The 16,247-nt window shown below is 45.1% G+C and overlaps 1 protein-coding gene across 1 annotated transcript; it reads left to right on the forward strand.

Moving 5' to 3' along the window:
* The first annotated feature begins 10,066 nt into the window (after positions 1–10,066).
* Positions 10,067–11,559, forward strand: LOC125712072 (E3 SUMO-protein ligase ZBED1-like). The gene is made up of 2 exons (XM_048981708.1): positions 10,067–10,569; positions 10,782–11,559. The coding sequence occupies exons 1-2, from the start codon at positions 10,067–10,069 to the stop codon at positions 11,431–11,433; spliced, it is 1,155 nt and encodes a 384-aa protein (XP_048837665.1). The 3' UTR covers positions 11,434–11,559.
* The last annotated feature ends 4,688 nt before the right edge of the window (positions 11,560–16,247 follow it).

Consider the following 16,247-nt stretch of genomic DNA (forward strand, 5'->3'; position numbering starts at 1 on the left):
CATTTGACAATTCCTTAGGGGACAGTGGGTACCCACAGAAGATGTAGCTTCTCACGCTGCCTGCAAACCCACAGAGTGAACAAGAGCGACATTATAATGATGCCCATGGTCGAGCTCGAGTGGTGGTAGAGTGCACTATAGGGCAGCTTAAAGGCCATTGGCGATGCCTGGACAAGACCGGTGGGGTGCTGCTATATAGTCCACAGAAAGTCTGTCACATGTAGCCTGCTGCATAATATGGCACAACATTGTGGCTTGCCTGTACCTGAAAAGCTGAGGAATGATGAACCTGATCTCGACCCACCAAATGTTCTGGCAAATGGGGCAGCGTTCATTTGAATGTAATAGAAAGGATGTAAAAACAGGTAATCAAACGCAGAATTTATTTCACTAATTCTTTTAACGTGTAGTTAATGTCACGTAGCACAGCATGTATATTTTTTAGTTCATTTGCAACATCTGTTATAGCATTTATTGTTGCATTTTGTGACTGCAGCACAGCTTCCCTGAGCACATGGCCGGAGGGTCGCTCCTCGGTTTCTGAGGCACGGGGTGTGTGTAGCCATTGCCCGATGATATGCTCAGCACACTAGTGCCTTCACCGCCAAAAGTATCATGCACAACACAGGGGTCACTCCTTATACTATTGTCTGACACAGAATAAACATGAGTACTGCCGCATGTGCTGCCTTCTTGTTCAACTTAACCATGCAAATAAATTAAACAAGTACAGTACGATAGATGACACTCCCGTTAAAACGTCCCGAATAATAGCAGCAATGCACTGCTCAAAAGGTGTGAACCCCGGAATTCCGCTTCCTCCTCCAGTGTTGTTGAGACTCTTATGGTGAGCCGCTACTCACTTTTTTTATGTCGACTTTAATACCCAACCATTAATTTTTAATTTCAGGCACTGTGCGGCTTTCCGAACTTACATTTTTAAGTGCCACTCCATCTGTTTTCTTTTGTTGCTGATGCCACTACTTAATCCACCAAACTAATTTTTTTTTCTCTCTTGCCTCAATTTCAGTAAGCAAGACCTCCCCTTTGCATTCGCTGAAATTTTTCTTTTTTCCGCGTGCCTTGGCCATTGTCTTTTAAGAAAACATTGAACAAAGCGGGTACTTGTATTGATTTGCATATTCAAATATACAGTGAGGAACATAAGTATTTGAACACCCTGCGATTTTGCAAGTTATCCCACTTAGAAATCATGGAGGGGTCTGAAATTCACATTGTAGGTGCATTCCCACTGTGAGCGACAGCATTTAAACAAATCAGGAAATCACACTGTATGATTTTTAAAGAATTTATTTGTATTGCACTGCTGCACATAAGTATTTGAACACCTGAGAAAATCAGTGTTAATTCTGGCTCTCAAAGACCTGTTACTCTGCCTTTAAAAAGTCCACCTCTACTCCACTTATTAATCTAAATTAGTAGCACCTGTCTGAGCTCTTTAAAGACACCTGTCCACCCCACAGTCAGTCAGACTACAACTACTACCATGGGCAAGATGAAAGAGCTATCAAAAGACACCAGCGACAAAATTGTGGACCTCCACAAGGCTGGAAAGGGCTATGGGGCACTGTGAAGCATGGGGGTGGAAACATCATACTTTGGGGTTGCTTTTCTGCAAAGGGTACAGGACGACTGCACTGTATTAAGGAGAGGAGGAATGAGGCCATGTATGTGAGATTTTGAGCAACAGCCTCCTTCCCTCAGTCAGAGCATTGAAGACGGGTCGTGGCTGGGTCTTCTAACATGACATTGACGTGGCTGGGTCTTCCAACATGACAATGTACGGGCAGCGGATGCAGCCTCCATACAGTCGCGTCATCGGCGGCGCTCCCTCACCGCATTATCCAAAGTTACAGACAACTGCACGTAATCTTCAAAGGATAGCGTCCCTCTGCGGGAGACTAGTTCATCCTGGATCTCAGGGTTCAGTGCGCGGCGATACATGATCCGGAGACAATCTTCCGGCCAGCGCAGCCTGGCAGCAATCGCACAGAATTCCAAGGAAAATTCTGGCACTGATCGTGAGCCTTGTTTTAAGTCAAATAGGAGCTCTCCCAGACTATGTTCCACGGCCGGACGATTGAACATTTCTGTGAAGCCGTTTTGGAACTCCCATGTGGTGTCTAGGAGAGAGCTTTCATCGGTCCATGAAGCTGGCTAGATATAGGCTGGATTTGGCTAACTGCAATAATGCTGAAACACTGTACTGTTGAAGACGTTTTTCATTAAGGTGCATCGCTCTTGAAATATTTAAAAAATTTGTAAAATTGTCAAGTATGCCTGATTTTGAAAATTTATGTGGGTACAGTTTATTTGAATTCCACTCATTCTGAGGAATTCAAATATATATATATATATATATATATATAATATATACATACACACACACATACAGTGCGGCAAAAAAGTATTTGGCAGCCACCGATTGTGCAAGTTGTCCCATTTATAAAGACGAGAGAGGTCTGTAATTTTCATCATAGGTACACTGCAACAGTGAGAGACAGAATGTTAAAAAAAATTTAATGACATTGTATGATTTTTTTAAAGAATTTGTTAGTATAATGGTGCAGAAAATAAGTATTTGGTCAATAACAAAAGTTCACCTCAATACTTTGTAATGTAACCTTGGTTGGCAATGACAGAGGTCAAATGTTTCCTGTGGGTCTTCACCAGGTTTACACAAACTGTAGCTGGTATTTTGACCCATTCTTCCATGCAGATCTTCTCTAGAGCTGTGATGTTTTGGGGCTGTCGCTGGGCAACACGGACTTTCAATTCCCTTCACAGATTCTCTATTGGATTGACATCTGGAGACTCCAGAACCTTGAAATGCTTTTTTCGTAGTCACTTCTTTGTTGCCCGGGCGGTGTGTTTGGAATCATTGTCATGCTGGAAGATCCAGCCACGTTTCATCTTCAGTGCACTCACTGATGGAAAGAGATTTTTGCCCAAAATCTCATGATACATGGACCCATTCATCCTTTCTTTAATATGGATCAGTCGTCTTGTCCCCTTTGCAGAAAAGCAACACCAAAGCATAATGTTTCCACCCCGTGCTTCACAGTACTGTAGGGAGCCGCCCACTGGCCCAATGGCGGAATCCAATGGCGCAACCGAAGGCTGTGAATGCGTGTTGGTCCTTCCAAGCACTCCTGGGAATTACTTACCCTTTTTAATATACAAAATATTCTTTTAGACACATATCTGACTCCATTTTATTAAAGACCTTTATTTCAGTATGTTGTAGTCATGACGTTTATGTTGTTCGGATTACTTCGAGACTTTCCTTTAGATTACCAACTCTAGTTTACCCCTGATGAAGGAGTCCGCCAGATTCGCCTCGGCCGACAGGGCGATCCGTGGGCTTGTTCCACAGGGTTTGTCTTAAAGGTACGGAAATCGCCACCATTTAAGACAATGTCAGCCTCTGATTATTCGGGTCCCTCGACCTATATAATTTCCCAAAGGCTCAGTGTCTGCCAATTACTGAGCATGTGGGTGCCTCGAATTTTAAGCCGATGTTTACCCAAAACACACGTACGTCCACCTCAGAGGCTCAGCCGGGGGCAGCCCATATCATAACATGTGTCAACCTCAGCGGCTGTGAAGGCGCACCTTTCGTTGCAGTAGTTTGTACGAGGTTTACTTTTGGCTCGTCTCAGGGACTCCGCCGATGCCGCCCATTGTCTTACCATGTGAGCGTCTCAGGGACTATTCCCGGTGCCTAGGAACATAGTGTGTACGCCCCTCAGAGGGTAGACCAGTACCTTTCATCAGCATGTATTGACCTCAGAGGTTAAGTCGGCCCGTAACTGAGCGTGTGCGAACTCCAGAAGTGTAGTTTTGGTATCCACCTAACTTAACTTGGGCAGTCGAGTTTGGGACCCGGATAAAGGGGATTTAACCCAGAGGCTGCAAGATAGCATTTACCACTTTAGTCCTAATCAGGATAGAAGCCCAATCTGGAAAGTTTATAAAAAGTTAGCAAATCAGACAGTCATAAAGTAATCAAGACAACATTTGTTAAACATATTACAATATCCAATTATTGACATGTGGCCACATACTTGTAAATACATTTGGACAAATACAATATTAAATAATCACATTCCTCAGCTGAGAGTGCACAAAGTTCTGCGGAAAGTATCTGACTACAGATGGACTTTCACGCAGTTCTCTGTGGGAGCTCTGATTACAGAGTGACTCCTCGACTTCTTCTGAGGCCCTTCCTTAAATATCCAAACCAGGTGATGGCATACCTCTGAAGACTGACCAGTTTCGGTCACTAGTTAATTTTAGGGCCATTGCTGACCTTGGTTCTCAGGTCCCCAGCCAATCAGATCATTTTAGGGGGTGGTCAAAGTTCTCTTGTTCTACCATGTGAGCGGCTCTCTCATTTTGGTGGATTTAGCCAAAGTTTCTATATTTCTCTTAGGGAAAGTTATACTGCCTTAAATCTGAGAGTATAATATCTCATCTCATGCCTATTCAAACGAGACCAAACATGCGTGTATTTGTCCCTAACATCTATGTGTGGCGAGTTATCCTGTTTATAGTGGAAATGGTGTCTGTGTCTGGAGACTGACAGCTGTTGTTACTGTGGATTGACTGTGGAACTCTGGTCACTCCGGGGGTGAAAGGTGTTGCTTTTTCTGTGTTGCTCCAGTTATTCCTATCCAGTCTCTCAGGAGCCGGCAGGCCTTTGCCTTCCTTAAAAGGGGTGGTCTGATGAGTGGAGTCCAGTCTTGCCCAGGCCAGCAGATCCTTTTCGTGGAGCTCTGAAATAGACTGATGCAGGCTGATCAGAGTTGGGGCCTGCAGGACCTATAAGTTTTATGTCCTTACAGTGCGTATGGTGTTCTTGGGATGAAACTCAAGCATTCTTCCCCCTCCAAACATGGCGAGTGGCATTTATACCAAAAACTTCTGTTTTGGTCTCATCTGACCACATGACATTCACCCAATCCTCCTCTGGATCATCCAGATGGTCTGTGGCAAACTTTAGACGGGCCTGGACATGTGCTGGCTTAAGCAGGGGGACCTTGCGTGCGCTGCAGGATTTTAATCCATGAGGACGTAGTGTGTTACTAATAGGGCTGGGTATCGAGTTCGATACTTTTTAAGCACCGACCGAATCGTCTCGATACTATCGAGTATCGAAAAAATCATTTTCGTTCGGTATCAAATTTCGATACCTAAGGGTATAATCTTGTCAACGTCAGTGAGCTAGAAAACGTGCGGCATCCTTAGGCTATGTTCACACTTGGCGTCTTTTTTCAAACTGCCAGCGTCTGCTTCACATTATAACCCTATGGAGTAACCCGTTTTTTCAAAAAAGTCCTGACCGCTTTTTTAAACGCCACCGCCGGCATCTCTTTCTGCAGCTCAGAGCGTCTTTTCAAGTTGAAAAAAGTTCAACGTTTCTGAAAAGAACGCCCTACGTCAAGCATCTATTTGACAGCTGACCAATGACAAGCGAGTAGCGAGACCTGTCATTCCGATAACAAGAAAAAATGGAGACTTGCCGGTAAATAAACTGAACCGACATTCTCCTCCCCGTAACTTCAAGAGTCAACTTTCTCTTTCTCGACATTTTTGCATCATACAGCACTAGGCTACTATTGCAGCTGTTGTTATAGCAACAAAAGACGCGCTCAGCTGCTATTTGTAACCATACGCTGCCAGCTTTTTTTTGCTAAAAAAGCGCCATTAGCGTCTTTTTTGACAAGAAAAAGCTGATAAGTGTGAACACTCCCCTAACGTGCCCGGATCAAATGCTGGTGATTGGCTGCTGCGAGGCTGCCTTGAAAATCAATAGTTTACGGCGGTTACGCCCACTCGCCCAGAGCTTGTCTAATGTGAGGCTGTAAAGTATACTACACTTTAAAGCATAGCATAAATTTAACGCAAACGATGTTTAAGCAATCAAAAGTATGGCTACATTATGCTAAGATTGACGGTAACAGCGTGCGATGCAATATTTGTAAAAAGGTTATCCCGTCCAAGACTGGCAACACGTCAAATATGATAAAACACCTGACAGTACACGGAATTAATTTACGAGCAGAAAGTTGCTCCGTGTTTTACTGCAAGAAGATCACGCCGGTGCAGTCATCATCATCCTTTCAGTATTTTCCTGACTCAGGGCCTCCAACAACATGCCCGCCACAAGCGTCGTCCACACCCTCAGAGCGTACATTTTCCACTGCTGGGGACATTATCAGCCAGGAGCGGGCTTGTCTGTCTCCTGAAAAAGCAGACATGCTAATTTTTCTGAAGAAGAACTGTTGAGTGATTTCAGGTGATCTTAAAAGGTTAGTTCACCAAAAAATGAAAATTTTGTCACTAATTACTCACCCTAATGTTGTTCCAAACCCATAAGACCTTTGTTTGCTTATCTTCAGAACACAAATGGCGATAATTTGGATTTAATCCAAGAGCTTTCTGATCCTCCCATAGATTTACTGGATATGCAGTTTTCAATGCCCAGAAAGGAACCAAAAACATAGTCAAAATAAGTCCATGTGATATAAGTGGTTCAATCATAAATATATGAAGCTGCGAGAATACTTCTGTGTGCAAAGTGAACAAAAATAACTGTATTCAACAATTTATCTATGGGAGGATCAGAAAGCTCTTGGATTAAATCCAAAATATCTTAATTTGTAGATAATTAATGACAGAATTTTAATTTTTGGGTGAACTAAACCTTTAAGCAGCAGTGAGCCTCACAAATACTTAAAATTGATTGACTTAAAATGGCTTGAACTTTATTAAAACGGTTTGCAGTGATATATTGTGCTAATCACACTTTGTTCATTTTGTGCTTTCGTTCCTTTGTTTATTGGTCTTATAGATAAGCCTGCTGTGAAAAGTGTCACAAACATCTTGAAAAAATAAAACCAAAGTTTCTCTGAGATTGTGTTATGTAATCTTGTTAAAACATATTTCTTAAAATAAAAGTATCGAAAAAAGTATCGTTCGGAACCGGTATCGAATTCAGGGTATCGGTATCGGTATCGAAAATTTTGGAACGATACCCAGCCCTAGTTACTAATAGTAACCTTTGTTACTGTGCTCCTAGCTCTCTTCAGGTCATTGACCAGTTCCCCCGGTATAGTTCTGGGCTGTTTCCTCACCGTTCTCAAGATCATTTGTACCCCACAAGGTGAGATCTTACATGGAGCCCCAGGTTGAGGGAGTTTGTCAGTGATCTTGTATTTATTCCATTTTCTAATAATTGCTCCAACAGTTGATCTCTTCTCACCAAGCTGCTTGCCTATTGCAGATTGGCTGATCCCAGTCTTGTGCAGGTGTACAATCTTGTTTCTGGTGTCCTTAGACAGCTCTCTGGTCTTGGCCATGGTGGAGGTTGGATTCTGACTGTTTCAAGGTGTGGACAGGTTTTGTAGGTGCTAAATACTTATTTTCTGCACCACTGTACAAATAAATTCTTTAAAAACCATACATTATGATTTCCTATTTTTTTTTTTTTTTACATTCTGTCCCTTACAGTTGAAGTGTACTTATGATTATATACTGTGTGTGTGTGTGTGTGTGTGTGTATGTATATATATATATATATATATATATATATATATATATATATATATATATTGTGCCTATTTGGACAAGGTGGGCCTAGATGCTTAAATCTAGAAGGTGAGTCTTGTGATTCAGTTAAAATTGCTTTTCTTTATAATATGAAAATCACATCTATCCATTCATCTATCCGTTCATTTTTCTGAAAACACTCATCCTATTCAGGGTTGGGGGGGGTCCGGGACCTATCCCAGAGGCTACTGGCACAAGGCAGGAGGGTCACATCCAACATATACTATATGAACAAAAGTATTTGGGACACACCTTTTAATCATTGAACTTAAGTGTTTTATTCAGACTCATTGCCAGAGGTGTATAAAATCAAGCATCTAGTTATGCAGTAAGGTCTCCAAACAATTGTGACAAAATGGGTGATTCAGAAAAGCTCAGTGAATTCAAGTGTGGTACTGTCATAGGATGCCACCTTTGCAGTAAGTCAGTTTGTGAAATTTCTTCCCTGCTACATATTCCACGATCAACTGTAAGTGGTATTATTGCAAAGTAGATGTGTTTAGAAACAAACAAAACTCACCCATGAAGTAGCAGACCATGTAAAGTAACAGACTGAGGTCACTGACTGCTGAGGCGCATAATGCATAAAAGTCGCCAGCGCTCTGTTGACTCAGTCACTGAGAAGTTCCAAACTTCTTTTGGCATTAACCCCAGGACAAAAAGTGTGCAAAGGGAGCTTCATGAAATAGGTCCATAGCCGAGCGGCTGTACACCATCCAGTGCAATGCCAGGTGTCAGATGGAGTGGTGTAAAGCACGCCAGCATTGGACTCTGGAGCAATGGAAACATGTTCTGTGGAGTGACGAATCATGCCTCTCTGCCTAGTAGTCTGTGTTTGGCGGATGTGAGGAGATTGGTGGTAAGACTGGTGTGGAAGAACTTGGCTGACGTGTGGAAGAACCCTGACCTCAACCTCACTGGACACCTTCGGAATGAACTGGAATTGAGATTGCAAGGCAGGCCTTCACGTGCAACATCAGTGCCTGACGTCACAAATACTCTTTTGGATAAATGGGCAAAAATTCCCACAGACACATTATAAAATCTTGTGGAATGCCTTTGCAGAAGAGTGCCAACTGTTGTAGTTGCAAAGGGAGGGCGGAACCAAATCCATATTCATGCCTTTGGATTTAGAATGGCATGTCATAAAAGTTTCTGTAGGCCAGGTGTCCCAACACTGTGGTCCATATAGTGTATGTTGTGATTTTATGTTTATTTTAGCTGCTGCTGCAAAAGAGGAAGATGAAGTCATCTTCACAGAAGATTTGGATGTTTTTCAGAACTCAACTCCAAGCAAGACACTGCACTACTTTGAGGATCATGGAAGGGATCTGGCATCTTTGGAGCAGTATCCCCTAATCAAGCACCTTATTTTGAGGTTTAACATGATCTTTCCATCCTCAGCTCCAAATGTTGATGTTTTGTTCCCCGAGCCACATAGTTATCACTTTTGCCTTATGGCACAGTGCTCCATCATGCTGGAAAAGGCATTGTTCATCACCAAACTGTACTTGGATGGTTGGGAGAAGTTGCTCTCTGAAGATGTTTTGGTACCATTCTTTATTAATGGCTGTGTTCTTAGGCAAAATTGTGAGACAGCTCACTCCCTTGCTTTGAAGCAACCCCACACATGAATGGTCTCAGGATTCAGGTCTCAGGTTGGCATAACACAGGACTGATAGTATTAGTCATCTTTCAGTTCAGTTGCTACTTTCTGATTATATTTCTGGTAGGGCTGTCGAAATTAACGCGTTAATTGCGATAATTAAATTTTGGAATTAATTACGTTAGAATATTTAACTATAAGCGCAGATGAGTCGCTCCCATAATTCCAATTGTTTTGTTTACCGCGCCACTGAAAATGGAGAAGCAGGAACAGGATGGCCTTCTGGATGGGGAATTTAAATACAAGAAGAACACAGACGGGACAATAAACAAACACGTTGTAATTTCCACTCACTGCAGTAAAGAGTTTCAATTTCACCGTTCATATTCGAGCTTAAAATACCACCTTAATGCCAAACACGCGTTTGTCGGGGCAGCAGCTTCACCCGGCCTGCGTCAGACCACTCTGAGTGAACGCAGGCCACTCAGTAAGTCTTCTTTGGACAAACTGACCGACAATATAGCTAAATGGATAGCAAAGGACTGTAGACCGCTAAGCATTGTGGAGGACAAGGGTTTCGCGGATGTTTTAAAGGTTGCATCTCAGGACGCGTCCTACAAGCCCCCAGCGAGAAGCACAATAACTATTCGAATCCACGAACTGTATGAAACGGAGAAAAAGAAAAAAGAAGAGGCTTTAGTTCACACGGAATGCGTGGCTCTGACAGGAGACCACTGGACAACAGTGAGTAATGACAATTACCTGGGAGTTACTGCGCATTTAATCACTGAAGCCTGGGGTCTGACATCCTTTGCGCTGACTATAATGAAAACGGAAGAGCGTCACTTTGCGGAGGCTTGTGCAGAGCAGTTCCAGACTGTTGCTCGCAATTGGAGCATTGAGGAGAAGGTGACAACAGTAGGCACGGACAGTGCGCGCTATATGATCGCCGCGGCTCGCATCATGCCATTCAATCACATGCCGTGTACCGCGCACATTCTACAGAGATGCATCACAGTGAGCCTCACAGACAGTGGCTTTGTCACTGCACTGGCCAAATGCCGCAAAATTGTTGGCCATTTCAAGCACAGTCCAGCAAACACAGCAGAGCTGAACGCAGAGCAGGTGTCACTGGGGCGCAAGCAGGAGCCGCTGGCCCAGGACGTGCCTACGCGCTGGAACTCCACGCTGGAGATGGCGAAGCGCTTGATCCACAACCAAACTGCAGTAACCGCGACTCTGGATAAACAGAAGCATAAACTTGTCCTCCTGACGCCTCCAGAGTGGGACAAACTCCAGAGACTGGAGACACTTCTAGAGCCCTGCAGGTGAGCCTGTCATTGTGACCATTATTGTAGGCTTAGATTAAATGTATCAAACATGCATCTTAAATCAGTTTTGTTATTATGAAAACATCTTATTTAAAAAATAAATGAAATCAAATATTTTATTAATATTACCTAGTATTAAAATAAGCTTTTTAAATTTGCTATCTTATCTGTGTGTGTGTGTGTGTGTGTGTGTGTGTATTCCACTGCAGATATGTGACTGAACTGCTGGGAGGAGAGGCCTACGTCTCCTGCTCTGTAGTTCTACCTGCCTTCTGCCACCTGCGGCGTGTCATGGAAGTAACTGATGAGGACCCTGCATATGTGGTGAGGTTTAAAGAGAAGTTTAAGGAAGACCTCGCTTCCCGCCAGGCACATACCAACTATGCATGGCTCCAGATTGCAACTGCACTGGACCCACGTTTTAAAGACCTGCACAGTGTGCCCAAGACTGACAGAGAAGCAGTGTGGACCACACTGGCAGGCATGCTACATGAAGACTCTCCTAGAGGATCACACACTGCAGAAGAAGGTCCAGCCAAGAAGAGGCTGAGCCTGCTGCAGATGGACTCTGACTCTGAGTCAGAGGAGGAGGTACAGCAGGACAGAGCCATACAGCCTTACAGAGCAGAGCCCTGCACTGCCTTAGAGGACTGTCCCTTACAGTGGTGGGCAGCTCATGCAGGAGCCCACAGCCAGCTGGCCCGCCTTGCTCGCAGATACCTGGCCACTCCTGCCTCCTCAGTGCCCTGTGAGAGGCTGTTCTCTGTAGCAGGGCACATTGTGAACAAGAAGAGGTCTGCTCTGCACTCAGAGAACGTGGACAAGTTGGTTTGTCTCAGCAACTGGCTGAAGGATGAGTAGACCAGAGGACCGTGTGTTTAGAGCTTGTTCTATGGTTGAATGTGATTTAAACAATAAAACACCGTTGTTCATATTTTTTTGCACTAATCTACCTTACCCAAAAGGATGATTGGAGTTTTTTTCTGTTTGCCTGTTGAAGTAGGACTATGTTCTGTGAACTTGAAAATGTATATGGATAAAACAATGTGCCTAGTGTAGGCTAGATTCAAACGGGTGGAAAACATTCAGTAACAATCCCTCACAATTATTTGAAGCCCTGTTCTGCTTGTACTGCTTGTACTCACAATTAATAATAAATAAAACAAACAAGTGTGTTAAAAACCACTATCTGTCCCGATTTTTACACACATGATATATTTAGAGTTGCGATTAATCACAATTAATTAATTTTTAGGCTTTGATTAATTTGATTAAAAATTTTAATCATTTGACAGCCCTAATTTCTGGATAGGTTTAAATCCAAGCATTGATTATGCAAGAACGGGCTGCCATCAGTCAGGATTTGGCAAAGAAGTTGATTGACAGCATGGCAGGGTGAATTACAGAGGTCTTGAAAAAGAAGAGCCAACACTGGAAATATTGACTCTTTTCCTAAACTTAATGTAATTGTCAGTCAAAGCCTTTGACACTTACGAAATGCCTATAATTATAATTCAATATGCCATATAAACATATGACAAAATGGTTTACAAACACTGAAGCAGCAAATTTTTTGAAAACCAATACTTATGTCATTCTCAAAACTTTTGGCTGTACACATAAACTGTACACATACACACACTGATGATAAAATGTGCGAAACGGTGTTAAAGTGAAACTGTGGTGTTAAAAAGGAACTGAACTATAGCTGATTATTTAAAAAAATAGAAGAAAGAGGAGGACGCTGGTGTAGAGAGGGGGAGCCAAAGACACGAATGCTGAGGAGAGTAAGGTTGTAAGGCTATTAAAGCTAAAGTTCAGATTAAAATATTCTGCAAGAACAGTAATATGCCCCCTTCGCATTTGCACATTTGACATTCACGGTTTAGGTCATTTGTGAGTTGCCCTTGAACGATTAAACGGGAATATTTTTTGGAGCTTGCCGATGGATTACAGAAGGTCATACAATTCTGCAAAAGCAAAAACAATACAGAAAATGATTTTGTTCACACAGTCAATATACAAATGATGCTGTTTTACCAAAGGTGTTCAACATTGTGAAAAAGCACATTAGCAGAATGCTGCATGACATTTCAGCCTTCAGCTTTACAAGTGATTTATGGAGTAGCAGTGTATGCCCAAATGTCTCTCATTAGTTTAACCACACAGTGTATAGATGAGGATTTGACTCTTCACCAAGTGTAATTCACCCCTTGGTAACGCCCCGTGAAAACTGTAAATGAACTGATGGGGTCCAGACAAATTTAAGTATTGGTCTGGTTATGCCAGTTTAAGTCATTGTTATTTTCAATGGTAAAAATACTGCCTTAAGTACTCTTATCAGTACTTGGTATCAGCAAGTACACAAATATACTCGTAAGGAGTCTGAATGATATCGGTCCAACCCAAGATTTTTGCAAAGTGATTTCATGCTCCCTTGGAAAAGTATTTTTAGTATTTCAAAAATACAGAAATACAGCAGTTTATTTGATACATGCCATGGCTTCTATATTATCTAGTTTGATACTGTTACAGTATGGCATGGCACAGGTAGGAAAAAAGTTGACAATCCATTTAGTGGCTGAGAGGCAAAGGGGTTTATTAACAAGAACAGAACACACTGGGAAAAGGCAGAAAAATAAAAGGACTGAGAGGGGTTGTTAGAGAACAAAATAAGAGAAATAAGAATTTAACAAAGTAACCAAAAAGCGAATACACGGAAGAACTGAGCAACACGGGGAACAGGACTGAACCCTGAACAGTGACAAACACACAGTAACTAACCACAATGGCTGACTAATGAGTAAAACAAAAACAGGCACTTAAAAAAACTAACAGCCAGACTAACAAGGAGGAGCAAGAGCAGAACATGAGACAATCACCAATCCAAAAAGATATTAGCAACAAGACACAGGCCAAGTATCTAATACTAAGAAGCGCAGAACTAAGAAACTACAAACCTGAAACTAAGGAAACACCAGGAAGTACTACACTAAGAAAATTAACTTGAAACAAAAGTACAATACAAAACCAGAACAGAACACAAGGAGGGCAAACCTAAGACAGGGAAACTAAGGTAGAAAATTTAACAAAACACTGGGGAACAGAAAACCAAATAAATATAATTAAACAGATGAGGTTGGTCCTTAGCCAGCCTCAAACCCATGACAGGAGGGTAACAGTCTCTAAGCCGCACACTTAGCTATGTGGTAACCTGGAGAAAGCACACTGGGGTTGAAGGGCAAGTGACAGGGAGGAAGGTGGGATGACCAGCGACACCTGTTGGCCAAAACAGGGAGAGGACAAGGGCAGGATCAGATGGGTGCCAACACTGAAAGATACACTTAAAAATTAAGGTATTTGGTATCTGTCAGGGTTCACTGGTAGTGACGGGCAGACAGGCGGGCAGGAAGCAGGCAAGGATGAGGCAGGCAGGCGAAAGACGGGGAAACTAGGGGTTTATTTTGGGGAACAGGTACACGAGACATCAACTGACCTCAATGACCGACAGCAAGCAGGACAAGACGTGGACTGAAATAGACAAGACTGGGCGAAAATAGGACACAGCTGGGAAAGATCGGGTAAGCACATGTTGATAATCATGGGGCGTGGCACACACGAGGAACGGACGAGCCGGTGCTCTCTGGGCATACCTCAGGGGAGGTGACGGAAGGGACGAGGGATACGGGATCTGGAAAATAAGAACAGAACCATTAACGGGACACAGGGAACAGAACAGACAGACAAAACAGGCATAGGGACAGGAAGTAAGACGAGACCTGAGCAAGGACAGGGAATGCAGATATACAGATCAGGAAAGGGGACACGGAGGGAACAGGCGGGATTAGAGGGCCAGGAGTGAATGAAGGGAACACAGGAGGATGAGGAGCAGAGACTGGAGGGACATAGGAGGGACAAAGACGGGAGACCTAGGAGGAAAGGTCAGGGGAGCCCGAGGAAGCCACGGTGGGTGTCGGGAAGCAGCCGGAGGGGCCATAGGCAACCGGAAGGCCGGAGCAGGAGGGGACCTCGGAGGGGCTGAGGAGGCAGGACGAGGGACAGATTCAGGAGACGAGGAGGAAGTCGGAGGGGGCACCAGGGAAGGCGATGAGGGAGCCGGAGGGGACACCAGCAAAGGCAAGGAGGGAGGGGGAGCCGCAGCAGGTGACGGCGAAGCCACAGCTGGCTAAGGCGACTTCCCTGACGCGCTGGAGTGGGGGGACCCGCAGGTGATAGAAGAGCCACAGCAGGGGAACCCGCAGGTGACCGACATGGAGTCGGAGGCGGGACCAGGCAGGACGATGAGGCTTCGGAGGGGGACCTGCAGGCGACCGCCGATATGAAACCCTAGGACCCACAGGTGTCCCCCAAGCCCTAGCCAAGGCGAGCGAGGGCGAGCCAGGGGGCAGGGCTGCTGGGACCCAAACCCTGCGCCTGTGTCCTCTCCCCTTCTGGGAGACAGACATGGGGGGTCTAGACTGCTGTCGATCTCGCCGGAGGGAGGGCAGGGAAGACACTAGGGAGGTCCCCAAGGGGTCCCACTCAAGCTCCTCTACCTCCAAGGAGGGAGGAGCGGTGGTGGGGTCGTCCGGGACCTCCTCGGGGACTGGAGCTGGAGGGACTGGAGTGGGGTCAGGGACTGGAATGGGGTCAGGGACTGGAGTCATATGGGTTACTGTCACAGGCAGAGACTGAGGGACCTTAGGCGTAGCGGCTGCAGCAGGCGGAGGCAGAGGGACCTCGGGCATAGCAGCTGCAGCAGGCAGAGGCAGAGACAGCGCAGGCGCCAGCGGGACAGGCAGGTCCCATGCAGGCAAGACGGGTGTGGCCCCTTTAAGAGTCCAGGGGATACACGGGATAGAATCTCTTACCACGCTGGCTCCTTTGTTAGCCAGCCATGCTGGCCGGTAGCAGTACCGCTTGAGGGGCGGCAGTAGCTCCGCGGCAACGAAGCACGCTCCCAGGAAGGGGGGAGCCACCCGTACAGGCAACTTAGCAGAGGTGGTGACATCAGGCTCAACTGGGGAGTCCTCCCGCTCACTGGCTGGGAGGGAAGCGGGGACGAGCACGCACACCCCCAGGACGATTGTCGGGGCGATCGCCGGCTTTCTCCTCCTCTTCCACCTTCGGGTCACGGTGGGCGTGGGAGGCTGTGCCATGTCCGGCGGGACGGACGGCTGGGGAACAGCCTCAGCGACGCGCGGTGTGACCAGCCCTAAGGCGTTGAACCAGCCACTGGAGGTTGGCGTGCACCTCCCCTAGTTGGTGCATGCCCTCAGGTGGGAATATATCCATCAGGAGATCGCCACTTCTACTGGCCAAATCCAGCGCTACCGGGTCCTCCTGGACTTCGGGCTGGTTTAACCAGTAATACACCTCGTACAGCAGACCGAGACACCGGTCCTCGGTCTGCTGCAGAGTTTCTTTTCTTGGGTCCGTCATTCTGTCAGGGTTCGCGGGTAGCGAGGGGCAGACAGGTGAGCAGGAAGCAGGCAAGGATGAGGCAGGCAGGCGAAAGATGGGGAAACTAGGGGTTTATTATGGGGACCAGGTACATGAGACAACAGCTGACCTCAATGACCGACAACAAGCAGGGCAAGACATGGACTGAAATAGACAAGACTGGGCAAAAATAATAGGACACAGATGGGCAAGATCGGGGAAGCATACGTGGA

Source organism: Brienomyrus brachyistius, chromosome 17, assembly GCF_023856365.1.
Source record: "Brienomyrus brachyistius isolate T26 chromosome 17, BBRACH_0.4, whole genome shotgun sequence".
Classification (NCBI taxonomy): domain Eukaryota; kingdom Metazoa; phylum Chordata; class Actinopteri; order Osteoglossiformes; family Mormyridae; genus Brienomyrus; species Brienomyrus brachyistius.